The sequence below is a fragment of the Phyllobates terribilis genome, unplaced genomic scaffold, assembly GCF_046119375.1.
Source record: "Phyllobates terribilis strain yellow unplaced genomic scaffold, ASM4611937v1 Scaffold_11__3_contigs__length_659146591, whole genome shotgun sequence".
NCBI lineage: Eukaryota > Metazoa > Chordata > Amphibia > Anura > Dendrobatidae > Phyllobates > Phyllobates terribilis.
In genome coordinates this window covers 395007718-395024542 of record NW_027362771.1, presented here as the reverse complement: position 1 = coordinate 395024542, position 16825 = coordinate 395007718, and the positions used below count along the sequence as shown (strand labels likewise).

The 16825-nt window shown below is 40.0% G+C and overlaps 1 protein-coding gene across 3 annotated transcripts in view; it reads right to left on the bottom strand.

Annotated features, from left to right (window-relative positions):
• Nucleotides 1-16825, bottom strand: part of MYO5C (myosin VC) — a 205272-nt gene that overhangs the window by 101444 nt on the left and 87003 nt on the right. For all 3 annotated transcript variants that reach the window (XM_073653029.1, XM_073653031.1, XM_073653030.1), the window contains exons 6-11: nucleotides 13469-13612; nucleotides 13285-13366; nucleotides 13090-13197; nucleotides 11538-11644; nucleotides 9372-9637; nucleotides 7721-7802 (exon numbers count right to left, since the gene is read on the bottom strand). In XM_073653029.1, the coding sequence (XP_073509130.1) occupies nucleotides 7721-7802; nucleotides 9372-9637; nucleotides 11538-11644; nucleotides 13090-13197; nucleotides 13285-13366; nucleotides 13469-13612 (789 nt within the window). The remainder of the gene's footprint in view (nucleotides 1-7720; nucleotides 7803-9371; nucleotides 9638-11537; nucleotides 11645-13089; nucleotides 13198-13284; nucleotides 13367-13468; nucleotides 13613-16825) is intronic.

Here is a 16825-nt window from a genome sequence, read left to right as displayed (position 1 = left end):
TCTATAGGTCTTCGTACAGACTAGATTAGGACTTTAGCAGGTCTGATCGCAGGATCAGGTTCCCTGTTACATCGTAGGGATTCAGCTGAGTCTTATAGTAGGGACAGATCTCCTCTCTTTCCTTAGCTTTGGTAGCAGAACATAACAGTAAGTCCAGCCTGCAAATTCTCTAAGGAAAGATTTTTTTTTTTTTTTTTTTTTTGTTCCATCATGGTGTCGGTTCAGGATTTGGCTAAACACCTGCAGGGACTCTCTCTGGAAGTGGCCGAGCTCCGTCAGCACGTGAGTAACTGTCCTGGAGCATATTTCTTGGAGCCTAAGGTATGTTTGCCGGATTTATTTTTTGGTGAACATCGAGAATTTTTTTCATTTAAAAATGCTTGCTTATTGTATTTTCGTTTGAGACCCAAGTCCTCTGGGGATGAATCCCAGCGCGTAGGGTTCATAATGTCACTTTTGCGCAAAGAGCCTCAGGAGTGGGCCTTTTCTTTGCAACCTAGTGATACATGCTTCAGATCAGTGGATAGTTTTTTTTCTGCTTTAGGACTATTATATGATGATCCTGACCGTGTCGCATCAGCTGAGACTGAGTTGAGACGTTTAAAACAAGGATCAGGTAATGTCGAAAAATATTGTACTCATTTTCGTCGTTGGTCCACTCAAACAGGGTGGAACGATTCTGCTCTGAAAAGTCTATTTCTTGCTGGGCTCAGTGAAAGGGTTAAAGACCTGCTAATTGCTTATCCTACACCTGAGGATTTGCAACAGGCTATGCAATTAGCTATACGGGTGGATAGAAGACTGCGTGCTAGGGTTAATGAGAGCAAATCCTCTGCTATGTCAGTTTCTGGTTATGATAATGTGTGTACTAACAGTGGTGAACCGATGGAGATTGGATCGGTGGCACCTCGCTCTCAAGAAAAAGACCGTCGTTTTTCGCAAGGCTTGTGTTTCTATTGCGGAAAATCTGGTCATTTGATTAAAGGCTGTGAGCTTCGTATGAAGAAAGAAAAAAAAATGGTCAGTCACGCCCGTATTGCCTGTTTAAATTCCAAGGGTATATTTTTAGCTGCTTCCACGATTGCTCAGGAAAAATTAATGGAATTTCGGGTGTTTGTTGATTGCGGGTCTACACTGAATGTAATTGATGGGGGATTCGTGGAAAAACTCAATTTAAAACCTGAACCTTTGTCATCCCCCATTGCTGTGGTTTCTGTGGATGGTTCCCCTTTGAAGAATATTACTCTCAAGGTCAGTGAATTTCCTCTCACTATTAATGGTGTTCACCATGAGAAATTGGATTTGGTAGTGTTGAATAACTTGCCTTCTCCAGTAATATTGGGTTTGCCCTGGTTAAAATTTCACAATCCTGTACTGGATTGGTCTACCAGTGAAATTAAATCCTGGAGCCATAAATGTTATGACAAGTGTTGTAACGGGCGTATTGCAGCTTTGGATAGGGGAGAATTGCCTGTTCCTATTCAGGATTTTTGGAGAGTTTTTTCTGAGAAGGAATCGCAGGTTTTGCCTCCCCATAGAGACTATGATTGTTCTATTGAATTTGTCCCTGGAGCGACTCTTCCTAAAAGTCGTTTATTTAACCTTACTATTCCTGAGAGGAAGGCTTTGGAGGAATACATACAGACAAGTTTGGCCGCCGGTCACATTAGGCCCTCTAAGTCTCCTGTGGCGGTTGGATTTTTTTTTGTAAAAAAAAAGGACGGCGGTTTACGTCCTTGTCTGGATTTTCGTGAGATCAACAAAATTACGGTACGCAATCCTTACCCACTGCCATTGATTCCTGATCTGTTTAACCAGTTATTGGGGGCCAAGTGGTTCTCTAAAATTGACCTTAAGGGGGCATACAATCTGTTGCGCATGAAGGAGGGTGATGAATGGAAGACTGCTTTTAACACTCCTGTGGGTCATTTTGAGAATCTGGTTATGCCTTTTGGTCTTACTAATGCTCCTGCATTTTTTCAGAATCTGATTAATGACATCCTTAGACCTTTGATCGGTAAAAATGTGGTTGTGTATTTGGATGACATTTTGATTTATTCGCCAGATCTGGAGTCTCATTGGCGGAGCGTGCGTGAGGTATTACAGTTATTAATGGACAATTCGCTTTTTGCTAAGCTGGAGAAATGTGAGTTCGCTGTACAGAGAATTAGTTTTTTGGGCTACATTATCTCCAGCAAAGGTTTTGAGATGGATCCGGTTAAGGTTCAGGCTGTGCAGGAATGGCCTAGGCCTATTGGTTTGAAATCGACACAGAGGTTTTTGGGTTTCGCCAATTACTACAGAAAATTCATAAAAAATTTTTCTAGTATTGTCAAACCTCTGACTGATCTCACCAGGAAAGGTGCTGATGCGGTTCAGTGGTCTTCTGAGGCCATTGAAGCTTTTGTGTATCTCAAGGAGAGGTTCACCTCTGCTCCCATCCTTATGCAGCCTGATGTTACTAGGCCGTTTTTGGTTGAGGTTGATGCTTCCTCTGTGGGGGTTGGCGCTGTATTGTCTCAGGATAACGGGGATGGATTACATCCCTGTGCCTTTTTTTCAAAAAAATTTTCGGAGACTGAACTGAATTACGATATTGGTAATCGGGAATTATTGGCTATTAAACTCGCATTTGAACACTGGCGCCACTTCTTGGAAGGTGCGGAATTTCCCGTTCAGGTTCTTACGGATCATAAAAATCTGATATATCTTGATGCTGCCAAGCGCCTGAATGCCCGTCAGGCTAGGTGGGCACTGTTTTTCTCGCGGTTTAATTTCTCCGTTACTTACATCACTGGTACTAAGAATGTTAAGGCGGATGCCTTGTCTCGCAGTTTTTCTCCCATAGTCGGTGCTGAGAAAGAGGAAAACATTTTACAAGAAGGTGTTGTGATAGCTGCTTTAGACTCCGTTTTGGAAGATGAGATTCTTAAAGCTCAGGAGAATGCCCCATCTAACACTCCTCATGGGAGGTTGTTTGTGCCTGAGACCTTTAGGAGAGATTTGTTTGTTGAGTGTCACGAATCTCGGTTGGCAGGTCATCCCGGAATCTCTGAGACCAAGAGACTGGTGGGTCGCAGTTTTTGGTGGCCTGGATGGCAGAAGGAAGTCATTAAGTGGGTGCGCCAATGTACTATATGTGCTAGATCTAAGTCCTCACATACTCCTGCTGCGGGGTTGCTTTGTCCTTTGGAGGTCCCCAGTGCTCCTTGGACACATTTGGCTATGGACTTTATAACTGACCTTCCCCCCTCTGAGGGTTTTACTGTCATCTGGGTGGTCGTGGACCGTTTTAGCAAGATGTGTCACTTGGTTCCCTTCGTCAAACTGCCCTGCGCTAAAACTCTCGCTAAGGCCTTTGTCAAGGAAATTGTCAGACTTCATGGCGTTCCTACTGACATTGTTTCTGATAGGGGTCCTCAGTTCGTGGCTCGTTTTTGGCGTGCCTTTTGTGACAGGTTGGGAATTCATTTGTCGTTTTCGTCCGGATATCATCCTGAATCTAATGGCCAGACAGAAAGGAAAAACCAGGATGTTGAGCAGTTCTTGCGTTGTTTTGTGGCAGACAATCAAGAGGGGTGGTCTGAGTTTCTGCCACTTGCCGAATTTGCTCTGAACAATCATACATCTTCTTCTGCTGGTTGTTCGCCTTTTTTTTGTTGTTCTGGGAGACATCCGTCGTTTGGGTCGTTCTCCAAGTTGGGATCTGCCGTGCCTGAGGAGGAGAATTTTTCCGGTGATTTGGAAAGAGTTTGGACGGATGTGCGTGGTAATCTTCAGGAGGCCAACAGAAAATCTAAAGACTACTTTGATAGGAAACGACAGGAGGTTTTGTTCGCTGTTGGTGACATGGTTTGGTTGTCCTCTAGGAATCTGCGGTTGAGGATTCCTTCTAAGAAATTGGGTCCCAAGTTTGTAGGGCCCTTTAAGGTGCTTCAGGTTGTCAACCAATCTGCTGTTAGGTTGGAGGTTCCTACCTCCTGGAGAATTAATCCGGTCTTTCATGTCTCTCTGTTAAAAAAAGCTGTTGTGTCGGATGGTGACGCCTCTGCCTCTGTTCCTCCGGTGGTGGAGGACGGGGAATATGAAATTTCTCGCATCCTTGACTCTAGACGGTATAGAGGTAGTTTGCAGTATCTTGTGGCCTGGAAAGGTTTCGGACCCGAGGATAACTCTTGGGTGAGGTCAGATGATGTTTCCGCGTCCAGACTTATCAGAGCGTTTCACAGGAGATTTCCTGATAAGCCTGGTCCTAGGGGATCCGGAGGATCCTCTTAGAAGGGGGGGTACTGTTAGAACCTTGCTGTTAGGTTTTTTTTCCTTTGCTGGTCACATGACCTTGTTGGCCTATTTAATCCTGCTCCGCCCTTCTGGCTTTGCTGGACTTCATTGTATATCTACTTTCTAGCTAGCCTGTGCTCTGTATCTAACTCTGTTAGTTTGCTTGGTCTACGGACCTCTATGTTCTATCTATTTTGTTTGTTCGTCTGTCTGCTACTATTTCTGTTAGGAGGTGTCCCATATTCCTCCCAGTCCTTAGTACTTGTAGGGATTCCCTCCCCACATCTATAGGTCTTCGTACAGACTAGATTAGGACTTTAGCAGGTCTGATCGCAGGATCAGGTTCCCTGTTACATCGTAGGGATTCAGCTGAGTCTTATAGTAGGGACAGATCTCCTCTCTTTCCTTAGCTTTGGTAGCAGAACATAACAGATAGACCCTCCCGGAGTACTTGCTAGCGAACGGGGCCTGGTCAGTCCTTGAGCAGATGGGATCTCCCCTGGCCAGGCGGAGTTGTAGGCCTCCCAAACTGACTGTACTCTTCTGGCTACCTTGCTAGAAGCGGATATAAGTAGCCCACGTCCCTGAGTGTGCCGTGTGGTGCTCACCCGTATGGCCGGTGACTCGGGGCCTTCTAATGGCTTCCGCTCCACGATGGCGGTGCTGGTCCCACGCGTGTGACCTTGCCTTCGGGTTTCTGGGCCTGAGGACCTGAAATCCCCTGCCGGTCGGCTTCTGCTGCTGGGTAAGAGTTAGTCCCCACAGCCTCGGACGCCGGGTCCGGTAAGAAAGCTTCTCAGTCAGGGCGAGCTCTGCAGCTGCCAGCCCCTGACTTGTAGTAGTATTGCTCCCACTGAGCTTCTGCTGTTTCTTCCTATGACTGTTTCTTGTCTCTGCTTCTTCTCTACTCCCTAACCCTGCCTCAGCCCTAGGTTTATATAGGGGAAGTTCTTCCCCTCCCAAGACTGGGCAGGAGGTGTGGCATGCACAGGATCCCTGACCAAAGGACCTCCCACCTGCTCTCAGACATAACATTACATTACTGTGGAAAACCAGACCCCTGGGGTGCCACAGTTCCAACTCTAATTTCCTCAATTACCTTCAGCGCTGTGCAGCAGCGGGGGATACCGTGCTCCTCCCAGATTGGAACAGCATCTCAGGGGTGAGCTGAATTTTTTTTCCTATTGTTTATTTCCCCTACAGTGCCATCACAGGGAAAAGCCTTACACAATACATAAGGTAGTACAGAATGGATCACTATGTGCAATTCTTCAAATATGAAGAGACCTTGGGCAATGCTTGAAAGAGGCCTTCACGAGGGAACGTCACTCCCGTCTTACTCCTGAGATTATAGTATGGGGAGACATAATGTCCTGTACCCGGAGCCTTGATTTGGATGTGAAACCAGTGGTACAGCCATTTCCTTAAAGTGCTCCAGGAGTAGTTTTTCAGTATGATAACACCAGTCCACATGTTGCTCAAACTACTGTCAGCAGCCTGCAAGGCCTGAATGTGCTACCATGGCCAGCAGAGTCTTCGGACTTGTCTCCCATGAAACACACATGGGATGTCATTGGTTGGCAATTACAAAGGGAGCTGCTAACAGCGTATCTTGATGATTTGTGTGCCCAAGTGCACTCATTGTGGCAGAGCATTCCTCACTTAACATTAGTAACCTCACTGATAGCAGCCAAGGCGTGTAAGTGCAGAGATTTCAGCGTATAACGATTATTCTCAACACTGAATAAGTTGAGATGTTTTGAAATTGTTGTTTCCATTTTTTCATTGTTTGCAGAGCAATAATATGTCCATCGATCTTGTTTCCATAATTAGTGTTACAATATCAATGTTGAGGAGTACATACAGGTGCTTCTCACTAAATTAGAATATCATGAAAAAGTTAATTTATTTCAGTTCTTCATTATGAAAAGTGAAACTCATATTATATAGAGTCATTACAAACAGTGATCTATTTCAAGTGTTTATTTCTGTTAATGTTGATGATTATGGCTTACAGCCAATGAAAACACCAAAGTCATTATCTCAGTAAATTAGAATACTTTATAACAACAGGTTGAAAAATTATTTTAAAATACGAAATGTTGTCCTACTGAAATGTATGTTCACTAAATGCACTCAATACTTGGTCGGGGCTCCTTTTGCATCAATTACTGCATCAATTAGGCGTGGCATGGAAGCGATCAGCCTGTGGCACTGATGTGGTGTTATGGAAGCCCAGGTTGCTTTGATAGCAGCCTTCAGCTCGTCTGCATTGTTGCGTCTGGTGTCTCTCATCTTCCTCTTGACAAACCCCATAGATTCTCAGGTGAGTTTGTTGGCCAATCAAGCACAGCGATACTGGTGTTTTTAAACCAGGTATTGGTACTTTTGGCAGTGTGGACAGGTGCCAATTTCTGCTGGAGAATGACATTTCCATCTCCAAAAAGTTTGTTGGCAGAGGGAAGCATGAAGTGCTCTAAAATGTCCTGGTAGATGGCTGTGCTGACTTTGGTCTTGATAAAACACAGTGGACCTACACCAGCAGATGACATGGCTCCCCAAACCATCACTGATCGTGGAAACTTCACACTAGACCTCAAGCAGCTTGGATTGTGTGCCTCTCCACTCTTCCTCCAGACTCTGGGACCTTGATTTCCAAATGAAATGCAAATTTACTTTCATCTGAAAACATCACCTTGAAATACTGAGCAACAGTCCAGGTCTTTTTCTCCTTGGCCCAGGTAAGACGCTTCTGGTGTTGTCTATTGGTCATGAGTGGCTAGACACAAGGAATGCGACACTTGTAGCCCATGTCCTGGATACGTCTGTGTGTGGTGGCTGTTGAAGCAATGACTCCAGCAGCAGTCCACTCCTTGTGAATCTCCCCCAAATGTTTGAATGGCCCTTTCTTAACAATCCTTTCAAGCTTGCGGTTATCCCGGTTTCTTGTGCACCTTTTTCTACCACACTTTTTCCTTCCACTCAACTTTCTATTAATATGCTTGGATACAGCACTCTGTGAACAGCCAGCTTCTTTAGCAATGACCTGTTGTGGCTTACCCTCCTTGTGGAGTGTGTGAATGACTGCCTTCTGGACATCTGTCAAGTCAGCAGTTTTACCCAAGATTATGGAGCCTACTGAAACAGACTAAGGGACCGTTTTAAATGCGTAGGAAGCCTTTGCAGGTGTTTTTTGTTAATTATTCTAATTTACTGATATAATGACTTTTATGTTTTCATTGACTGTAAGCCATAATCATCAACATTAACAGAAATAAACACTTGAAATAGATCACTGTGTTTGTAATGACTCTATATAATATGAGTTTCACTTTTTGTATTGATGAACTGAAATAAATTAACTTTTTGATGATATTATAATTTTGTGAGAAGCACCTATATATATATGTGCTTGTAAATTACAGAGTATACTACATACCAAGTTGAATTGCTGCTGTAGTTTCTCATTTGCATAATTTATGCAGAACTGTTCAAAACTATTGACTTCGAAGGTCTCAAACCTGCAATTAAATATCTAGTCTTTAAATACCATAATAAAACATATAAAAATATGACAAGACTTCACTTGTAATAATACAGAATTATAAAGTGAATAATTGCTGAAGTCACATTTGTTCCATAATTATTCGGTCCACACTCTCCATGAGATAGATGGGTCTAAACAAAGATTAGACTGAGTCTAACCTAATGATTCTGTGAGCAAATTTAGGCAAAGTCCTAAGTGTTCCATTTCTTTACAACGTTTGGTGTTTAGAGCCTAAATCTGTAGTTAGTCACTTTGCAGTTTAGATTTGAACAGGGATTTCCAGATATACAGTGGGGGAAAAAAGTGTTTATTCAGCCACCAATTGTACAAGTTCTCCCACTTAAAAAGATGAGAGAAGCCTGTAATTGACATCATAGGTAGACCTCAACTATGAGAGACAAAATGAGAAAACAAATCCTGAAAATCACATTGTCTGATTTGGAAAGAAATTTTTTTCAAATTTTGGTGGAAAATAAGTATTTGTTCACCTACAAACAAGCAAAATTTCTGGCTTTCACAGACCTGTAACTTCTTCTTTAAGAGGCTCCTCTGTCCTCCACTCATTACGTGTAGTACTGGCACCTGTTTGAACTTGTTATCAGTATAAAAGACACCTGTCCGCAACCTATGATGTCAATTACAGGCCTCTCTCTCTGGGAGAACTTGCACAATTGGTGGCTGACTAAATACTTTTTTTCCCACTGTAGCAATAATAAATATCAATAGCAAATTCTCTATACACATATTGATCTAGATTCCCAATCACTTCAAGAGTCTAAACTGAGGAAATATTAAATGTTCGGATTTTGTTATTATTTTTTCCAATTTATCTTTAATATACATAACTCGTTATCTTTTTCTATGTCCACATTCCCGCATGTGTGTTTATATGTTACACGTGTCACAACTTTAAGTCTAATTTTAATTGATTGAAAGGAACATAATTACACAGAATCCCTTCCATGGTTCGTTAATATGGACTACCTTTGAGTAGTTAGGACAACCAGAGTGTGCCAAAAAAATATCAGCATACAAGTCTATGGGTCCATGAAAATAACGGACAGCCCAAGAATGGTATCAGTGTGCGGTCCATGTGCTGTCCGTGATTAACATTGCAATGAATAGGAGAAGTTTTGTAATTTACCTATTTTTTAATATGTGAAAATCACTGAGGAAAAACTGATGGTGAAAACTGAGACGCTGACCAAACACTGATGAAACTCAGATCCAAATCACTGATGAACAACGGACGTCATTACGATGTTGTATGTCAGTGTTCCCCAACTCCGGTCCACAAGAGCCACCAGCAGGTCATGTTTTCAGGATCTCCTAAGCATTGCACAAGTGATAATAGCATCAACTGGACAATACTAAAGAAGTCCCAAAATCATGATCTGTTGGTGGCTCTTGTAGACTGGAGTTGGGGAACACTGTTGTATGTGTATTATTGTGGATTACTGCTTTAAAAAATGCAACACAGGAAGTCATTAAAGAGGGGTTAATTTTCAGTTTGTGGGTTTGTATTATCAACTCAGATACATACCCATAAATATCCAGAACCCCAATGAATGTATGCTGCTTCCCAGGGAACTGCAAAGCTTTATTTATTTTTTCGATCACATAATCGAATAGATGGGAATAGATCTTTTTAGCCAGAGCATCTCGTCCATTTTCAGACTGAAGCTTTGTCATGGGTTTGATGACAGTATCAGATGTGGTGATGATCTTCCTATTGCACAGCCATTGAGCCACCTTATCTGTTTCCAGGTTTAGCAGCTCACAGAAGATCTGAAGGTGTCTGTCATTTCTCTGGAAAGATATATTTACAATATTATTTATCCCTTTAACAAGAAAGTACAAGCCAATGGTTAGCAAGTGTGAATACTATGACATCTGCACCATATTGACCTCAGTTCTGGTGTCATACAGTCCATTCTCTTCCATACACTAAATAATGAAGGGAAATAGTGAGATAGATGACAAGAGAACAGTAAGAACACTATTGGAGAGGAAGTCATCAAGTATTTCACACCAGGTAAACACCTTTCCTCTAGATGGGACTAAGAGACCCCGGTCTTGATGAATCAGAAATTAATCATATGATCAATAATTATATTCTCATTATGAAAGAGATGATTAAAAGGTTTTTCAAGGCTTTTTTTTTTACTTATTCCTTGAGTGCAGCTCCAGCACCACTGATCTAGTGGTCCCATCCGCTAATAGAAGTGATCACCTCCTGTACGTCAGGGACCTCACCACTGCAGCCAATCACTGAACTCATTGGTAACTTTTGCATGTGCTAAACAACTATACTTAGGTGACATATGAAGGGGGCTTTCTGTACCAGCAGAGATCACCAGAGTGGTGGGGTGATTCAAGTGGTGAGCAATGTTTATTTTGTTATTTTACAACATTCCCTACTATTGGGCATCTTGTAAAACATTCTGGAAACAACAACTTTTAGGAGTTAGTTCCCACTGTAGGTTTTTGACACTGCCTATTTTCACTGCGCACAAAACAAAGTCTTGAAGTTCCAGCAAACTGGATGGGATTTGTAGAAATCTCATGCCCACTGTAGTTATTTTTTACTCAGTATAAACTGATCTGCAGGGTGTGTTTCAAATCCGCAACATGTAACTTTCTCTTGTAACACTGAGTTTTATGTGTGGATTTCCAGCATAGATTACTTTACATACAAACAAGAGAATATGGCAGCACATTGTAAGCTCTAAGATTTATGCAAACACTGAATATATGAAATTTGAACTGCATTACTGCTATATAGAATATACCTATAAAAATAAAGATACTTAGCATATAAATTGGCCAATTCATGGGAGTCCAATAGCCGCAACAAGGCGTACCCTTCTTTGATGGGACCCTAAACCTAATGTCATGCCTCTCCGGGGCTAAAAGCCTAAAAATGTAAAAGGCAGGTAGGATCCAGCACTAATTACAAACCGCTTTAGGCAGATGGGAAGAGGAGTGATCAGTCAGAAAAAGGACGCAGTCAACACATCTAATAGTATACTACAAAAATCAGTATATGTAGTACAAAAACAAAGCAGCTTTATTTGAAACATGACATATCAACAAGAAATAAAGCCGCAGCGTCAAAAACGTAATAAAAAGACATGGAAAAAATGCAAGTAACCAAATTTACCTAATAGATGCAGAGAAACTGCAACATCAAAAAGTTACCAAATACATTGTGAGAGCCTTAAGGTACATACTGAAAAATATCACCTAATGTCCAGATCTGTGAAGCACTGATAGAGAGATGTTTTTTCAGTAAAAAAAAAAAGCTGCTGCCAGATTTTAGTCAATAGACAGTTAATAAACGCACCGCTCTAAGTATGATTTTTTTCTTAGGCATTTTCCCATTGACTTCTCTGTAAGAATTAAAAATGCATACAGAAAATAACGTCTGAATCAAAGCACCACCCAAACACTATGTGCAAAGGAAGAATTGGGAATGCTACAGGCCAATTATATCCAACCATTCAGACTGAATAATGTAGTCACGCGTCATTTGGACTCCCATATAAATTGATCAAGATGAATGATTATCCTACATTTACAATAGCGTCCTCCCACTGTGTACAAGATATAGAGGATGCTAAAGGCCAGAGCACTTAGTAAAAAGCCCGAGCACTTAGTAAAAAGCCCCTTAAGCAGTAGTTTACTAATCAAGACTTCCAGTTCTTACAGGTACTGAAGACTTGTCATCACTAACTCGCTTGATCTCTACATTTCCCAAATGCAGGATAGCCGCCAGTACTTTGAAGACATCCATCTGAAAGTCAACATTGAAACCTAAACATTGTGCCATTTGCCACAAGAAAAGAAGAAAATCTAGGTTAATCTGGTAAAACATAGTGCATGATTTGAGTTTATAGCCATCTACAAAGCTTAGTTACATAAATGAACAGCATGGATTAAGAACACTATGGATTGATTCAAACGTTACCAGTTGAGTTAAAAAGCAGTAAGGGAAAACAGTCTAGGCTTTTTTAGTATGACTTGCCACAATTTTGCAGCGCTGTAACTTGCCATGTGCTTTTTACAGGTGAAACTTATAACAAAAATGTGTTTCACCTATACAGTTCTCTAGGCCAATTAAGGTATTGTAAAACCCTGGCAAACCACAGTAGAAATGTATGTGTTTCCATCTGATGAGGTTTTGATGCAGCTTTTACAGCAATGTGTAAAAGCAACTTAACAACTAGGTATAAAATGTAAGCTGTATTCAAAGTCACCCAAAACCTCACTTGTAGCACTTGTTAATACACTCTTGTTTTTGCCACGTTTTTCCTTGCGTTTTTAGCTGCAGAAAAAGCATAGCATTTTACAGTACTAACAAAGTGAAGGAGGTTTCTAAAATCTCATGCACATGCTACTATTTTTTTCCTTGCAGACTTGAATCTTCAAATTTGCAGCATATCAATTCTATCAGCGTTTCGCCAGTGTTTTTCACCCATTCAAATTTATGGGGAAAAGCGCAAGTAAAAAATCATATAAAATGTATGCAAAAAACATGCAGATTTTATGCAACGTTTCGAGGTGTTGTCCCTTCTCAGTGCCGGGTATGAGATCTGATTTGGCTGTATGAGAGATCTCTAACTGGTGTTTAAGGGGTAACATATCTCCTTGTGGAGTGTGACATGTCAGTGTAAGGAGACTTATAGGTTTGCACTAACGAGGGGCAACACCCCGAAACAAGTGTCTGCAAACTGAGATTCTGGTTTGACTTTTATTCTAAGTCATGTGGCAAGGCTCGTTAATGCCTCGATATTGACTTTTAGAATTGCTACTTCCAATAGGTGGCGCTATAGTTAAAGTCTTCTCATTTTCTGAAGAGGTAATTTGCATATTTAATTTCCCTGAGGAGCATTGCATTGTCTATAAGTATCCTTACACTGGTATGTCAGGCACGTCACTCTCGACAAGGACAGACATTACCCCGTAGACCACATACTCACAAAAATTAAAGCCGCTTAAATCAGTAACGTGTTGTGTTCCAGAATCCTAGATACTAAACTCTAGACATAGCCGAGGTATGGGATCTGTTTGTAAAGTTGTAGGCACTTCACTTTTGGAATCAGTGATGGTATGAGCTTGTGGCATCTATAACTATAGACCATTTTTGCCTAGATTTACCATTTCAATCAATGCATAAATATTTGACTTTATTATTGTAGTCCTTAAGTCTCGAAAGAAACACAGCCATAAGTGCAAGAACCGTACATTCACATACTTACCTAGGAGACTGAAGGTTTTTTGAGTCTCTATCATATCTCTTCTGTCATCAACTCCTTCAATATCTATGCAATCGCCCATATTTGTATAGTTAAAGTTCTCTGCGTTCACTAAGAATGAGAAAAAAACATGAAAGAGCTCCTTCTTTATGTACACTGTACATGTTCATAGCAAGTCAAAGACGGTGTTGGACATACTTAGGTGAAGGCCTTTGAACTCAGGCTGAGAGGCAGATGCACAGAGCTGATAAAATATATGATAATTTCTTTCATTTTCTGACTGCAATAAAAAAAAAGAACAAAAATATATCATAGAGGGTAAAAAATATGTTTGTTTTTTTTTAGCTATTGTTTTTATTACTCTGTGATTTGTTTGACTCACCTGAAATACAACTCTGGATTTTTCAAGGAGATAAGTTCTCAGGTTTGCACCAATTATCTGGTACCTCCTGTCAAAGCTAATTTCTGTATATTTCCCAAAACGACTGCTGTTATCATTTCTAGTGGTTTTCGCATTTCCAATAGCCTATAAATATCAGAATAAGATCATTGTATTAGCCAGTACAAGACCAGGACATATCCTTTCATTCATGCGCCAACATTTTTTGGAGTTGGGCCAATCAAATAACTTTTGTCTCTTTTCTTCGTGATATGTGGGGCCTAATTTTTATATTCTTTATTTATATATGTTTTATGACCAAAAAGGACGACTAAAATACATTTTACATTTATGTTCACCTTTCGGTAACAATTATTTTTATATATTTGACGTGATTTTTATTTTACAGGGTGGGGCTAGAAATAACATTTTGGACTGGGATTGACTTTCTTTTATTATGTTATTTTTTTCCAGCTCTTTTAAACATTTACTTATTTTTTTCATTTATTTTACACGTTCTGCCACCCATTTGGTCATAAAACACCGATGGCAAAAGAAGAGCCTTTGAACATTGAAATAATTTCTTTGTATATCTTATTTTCCCTGTAAGTGGGACTGGCATATTAGCCTCAGGTACAGGTGAAATTCTGCCTCCTGGCTCACAGCAGACCAAGACGCTCCTGCTCCCTCCTCGCATCTGGCGATCACTGTCAGCGCTTCCTAATCAGCATATACAGTGCTCCTTCTACATTGTGTATACAGCCATCACAAAGGCAGAGACAGGAATGAACCATCTCTGCATTCTCTCCTGGGAGTCTGGCTGTGTCTGACTGCTGGCTCCTCGCTCCTGCAGCTGCATGATCTCTGTGCAGCTTCTTACTATGCAATGATGTTTTAGAACGTCATTGTAGAGTAATATGCGGACAACGTGAATGTTTGAAGTCTATACACGGTCCAAAAGAAGTTAATAATAATAACAATTTTCATAAAGTAAAAACATATTCTAAAGTGCTTAACATTTAGAACTATTGTAAACTATGCTACTAAATAACGAATTGTCACATTAGATATAGCGTGTTACTTTGCCTATCAGTTTAGGCCATTTATGCCTGCACTGCATACTAATTTGTTACGTAGACATGGAGGTTTTATTTTTTAGGAACTTTTGGAATGGATCCACTTCAAAATTTTCCTAAAAAAAATGTTGCTTGAAAGACATGATATTCTTTTCTAGTCTAAAACCACTTTGCTGTTCATACGTTCAGTGTTTTGTGCACGTCACTTTTTTGATTCGACTTCTGATGTAATATATTCCAAATAAGACCCTATTTAATCAAAAATCTGCAAAAAAAAACTCTTTAAAAATCACTTTCAGTAAATGAAAAACTAATCTAAAAACCCCCCAAAGAAGGATCAGTTCATGAAGTGGTTTACACCTCGTTGTTTCTCAACACCCTAATAAAAATTTTGTGTGCACATAGCCCTTCATGCTATAGTAGCAAAAGCAGGTCCTGTCAAGCATTATGCAGCTTAATGAATTATATATAGTTTATCATTATGGAACTATAAAAAAACATGAAAAATAAATAACAATTATGTTTCCACATCGAAAATCAATGCTATAATTTAAGACCATGGTATTAGGTAATGGTTGATGACCATTAATGGAATCCGCCTCCAGGTTCATGCTTCTCAATCTGAGTGAAGCACATATAAGTGGGACAGAGACCCTAATTCCTGGGCTGTGTCACTTACTGGCACCTTGCTGTAATTCAGTCTAATCCCACCTGTAACACTGATTGCCAGCTGTTTGCCTGCCTACATGGTGTATAGACAGAGAGCTGCCAATCAGGGTATATGACCCCTTTATGCTGCTATCAGATATGGCAGCCACATACTGGTGATGAATTCCCTTTAAGCAAATTGAAGCTTAAAATCAAGAAAATCCATGTAAATATAACAGGCCTGACACATCTTAGGTATGTACACACATTCAGTATTTGAGGCAGAAAAATCTGTTGAAAATCTGCTGCAAATACAGATGTGTTGACAGGAAAAAAACGCAGCATAAAAGACATGCATTTTTTTATGTGTTTTTGATGCCTTTTTCCCATACATTAGCATGGGTGAAATTTGCAGCAAAAATGCTGAAAGAATTGACAGATTTAAATCTGCAAGGAAAAATACGCAACTTGTGCATGAGACTTAAGGAATCACATTCACTTTGCTGGTACTAGAAAATCCTTCATTATTTGTGATAGATCTGCTCAGAAAAAACACAAAAAAAACACGTCAAAACTGCAAAGTGTACACAGACATTTAAATGTTGTTTTTTTTTTTCAAGAATTACAAGCACTAACGGTTTCTCAGACTCAGGTTCCTCAGTGTACCTCCTGACAAAACTGCAGAGGTGGTGAAACGCGCGTCGAGGTGTGGGTCAGCAGTGCACACATCCCTTGCATTATGGCAACAGAAGAAAAACTTCGAAACAAGCGTCCAATAGAAGTGTGTAACAATAGTTTATTACAATAAATTACAGGTGACAACACGGGTAACAGACAGGGAAAAAAGGAATATAAAAACCAAATGACAAAAAAGAAGACACCATCGCAGAGTCATATAGAGAAAATTCCTTAATATAACATGATCACATGTCCTGTAGTGACCCATGTAGAATGCATGAATATAATTTATTGTAATGAACTATTGTTATACACCTTTATTGGACGCTTGTTTCGAAGTTTTTCTTTTGGATTCTCATAATCATCTTCGACTGTCCTTTCTTTTTGTTTTTGTATCCATACTGTGATTAATTGACCATACACACGTGTATTTAGAAGCATGAATTGTATTCACGGATTTGTCTCCTGTAGCCTTCTCCTTTCTACACATAGTCGTTCTATACCAATTATATGCGCTAGCTTTTTGCTTTTATCTTGATCTGCCATTAGCCTTTGTCATTGTCATCTAAATATAGTCTTGCATTCATCAGTACCATTTATAAGTGACAGTTTAGCTGTTCACATTTTTTGATCTACCATTAATTTATCACATCTGAACTATATATTTACTTTTTGTTCAAGTGCAGATCCAATAATATGTGTATATTGATCCATATTGCACTGATCATGTAATACATGCTAGTTAGGATGAGCACTTTTGCTTTATGGTTTTTGTTATTATTATGTCCCATCATGATTACGAGTTTTTAAACATTGCGCCATATTTATTACCTCTCTTAAAATTCTAATTAATTTTGTTATTTTTTATATTTTGTGATCGTATGCTCCTTCATTTTTCACTATAGGTTTATATCATGTTCCTCAGACTATTGAACAGAAATTCTGCTTAGTAATGTAG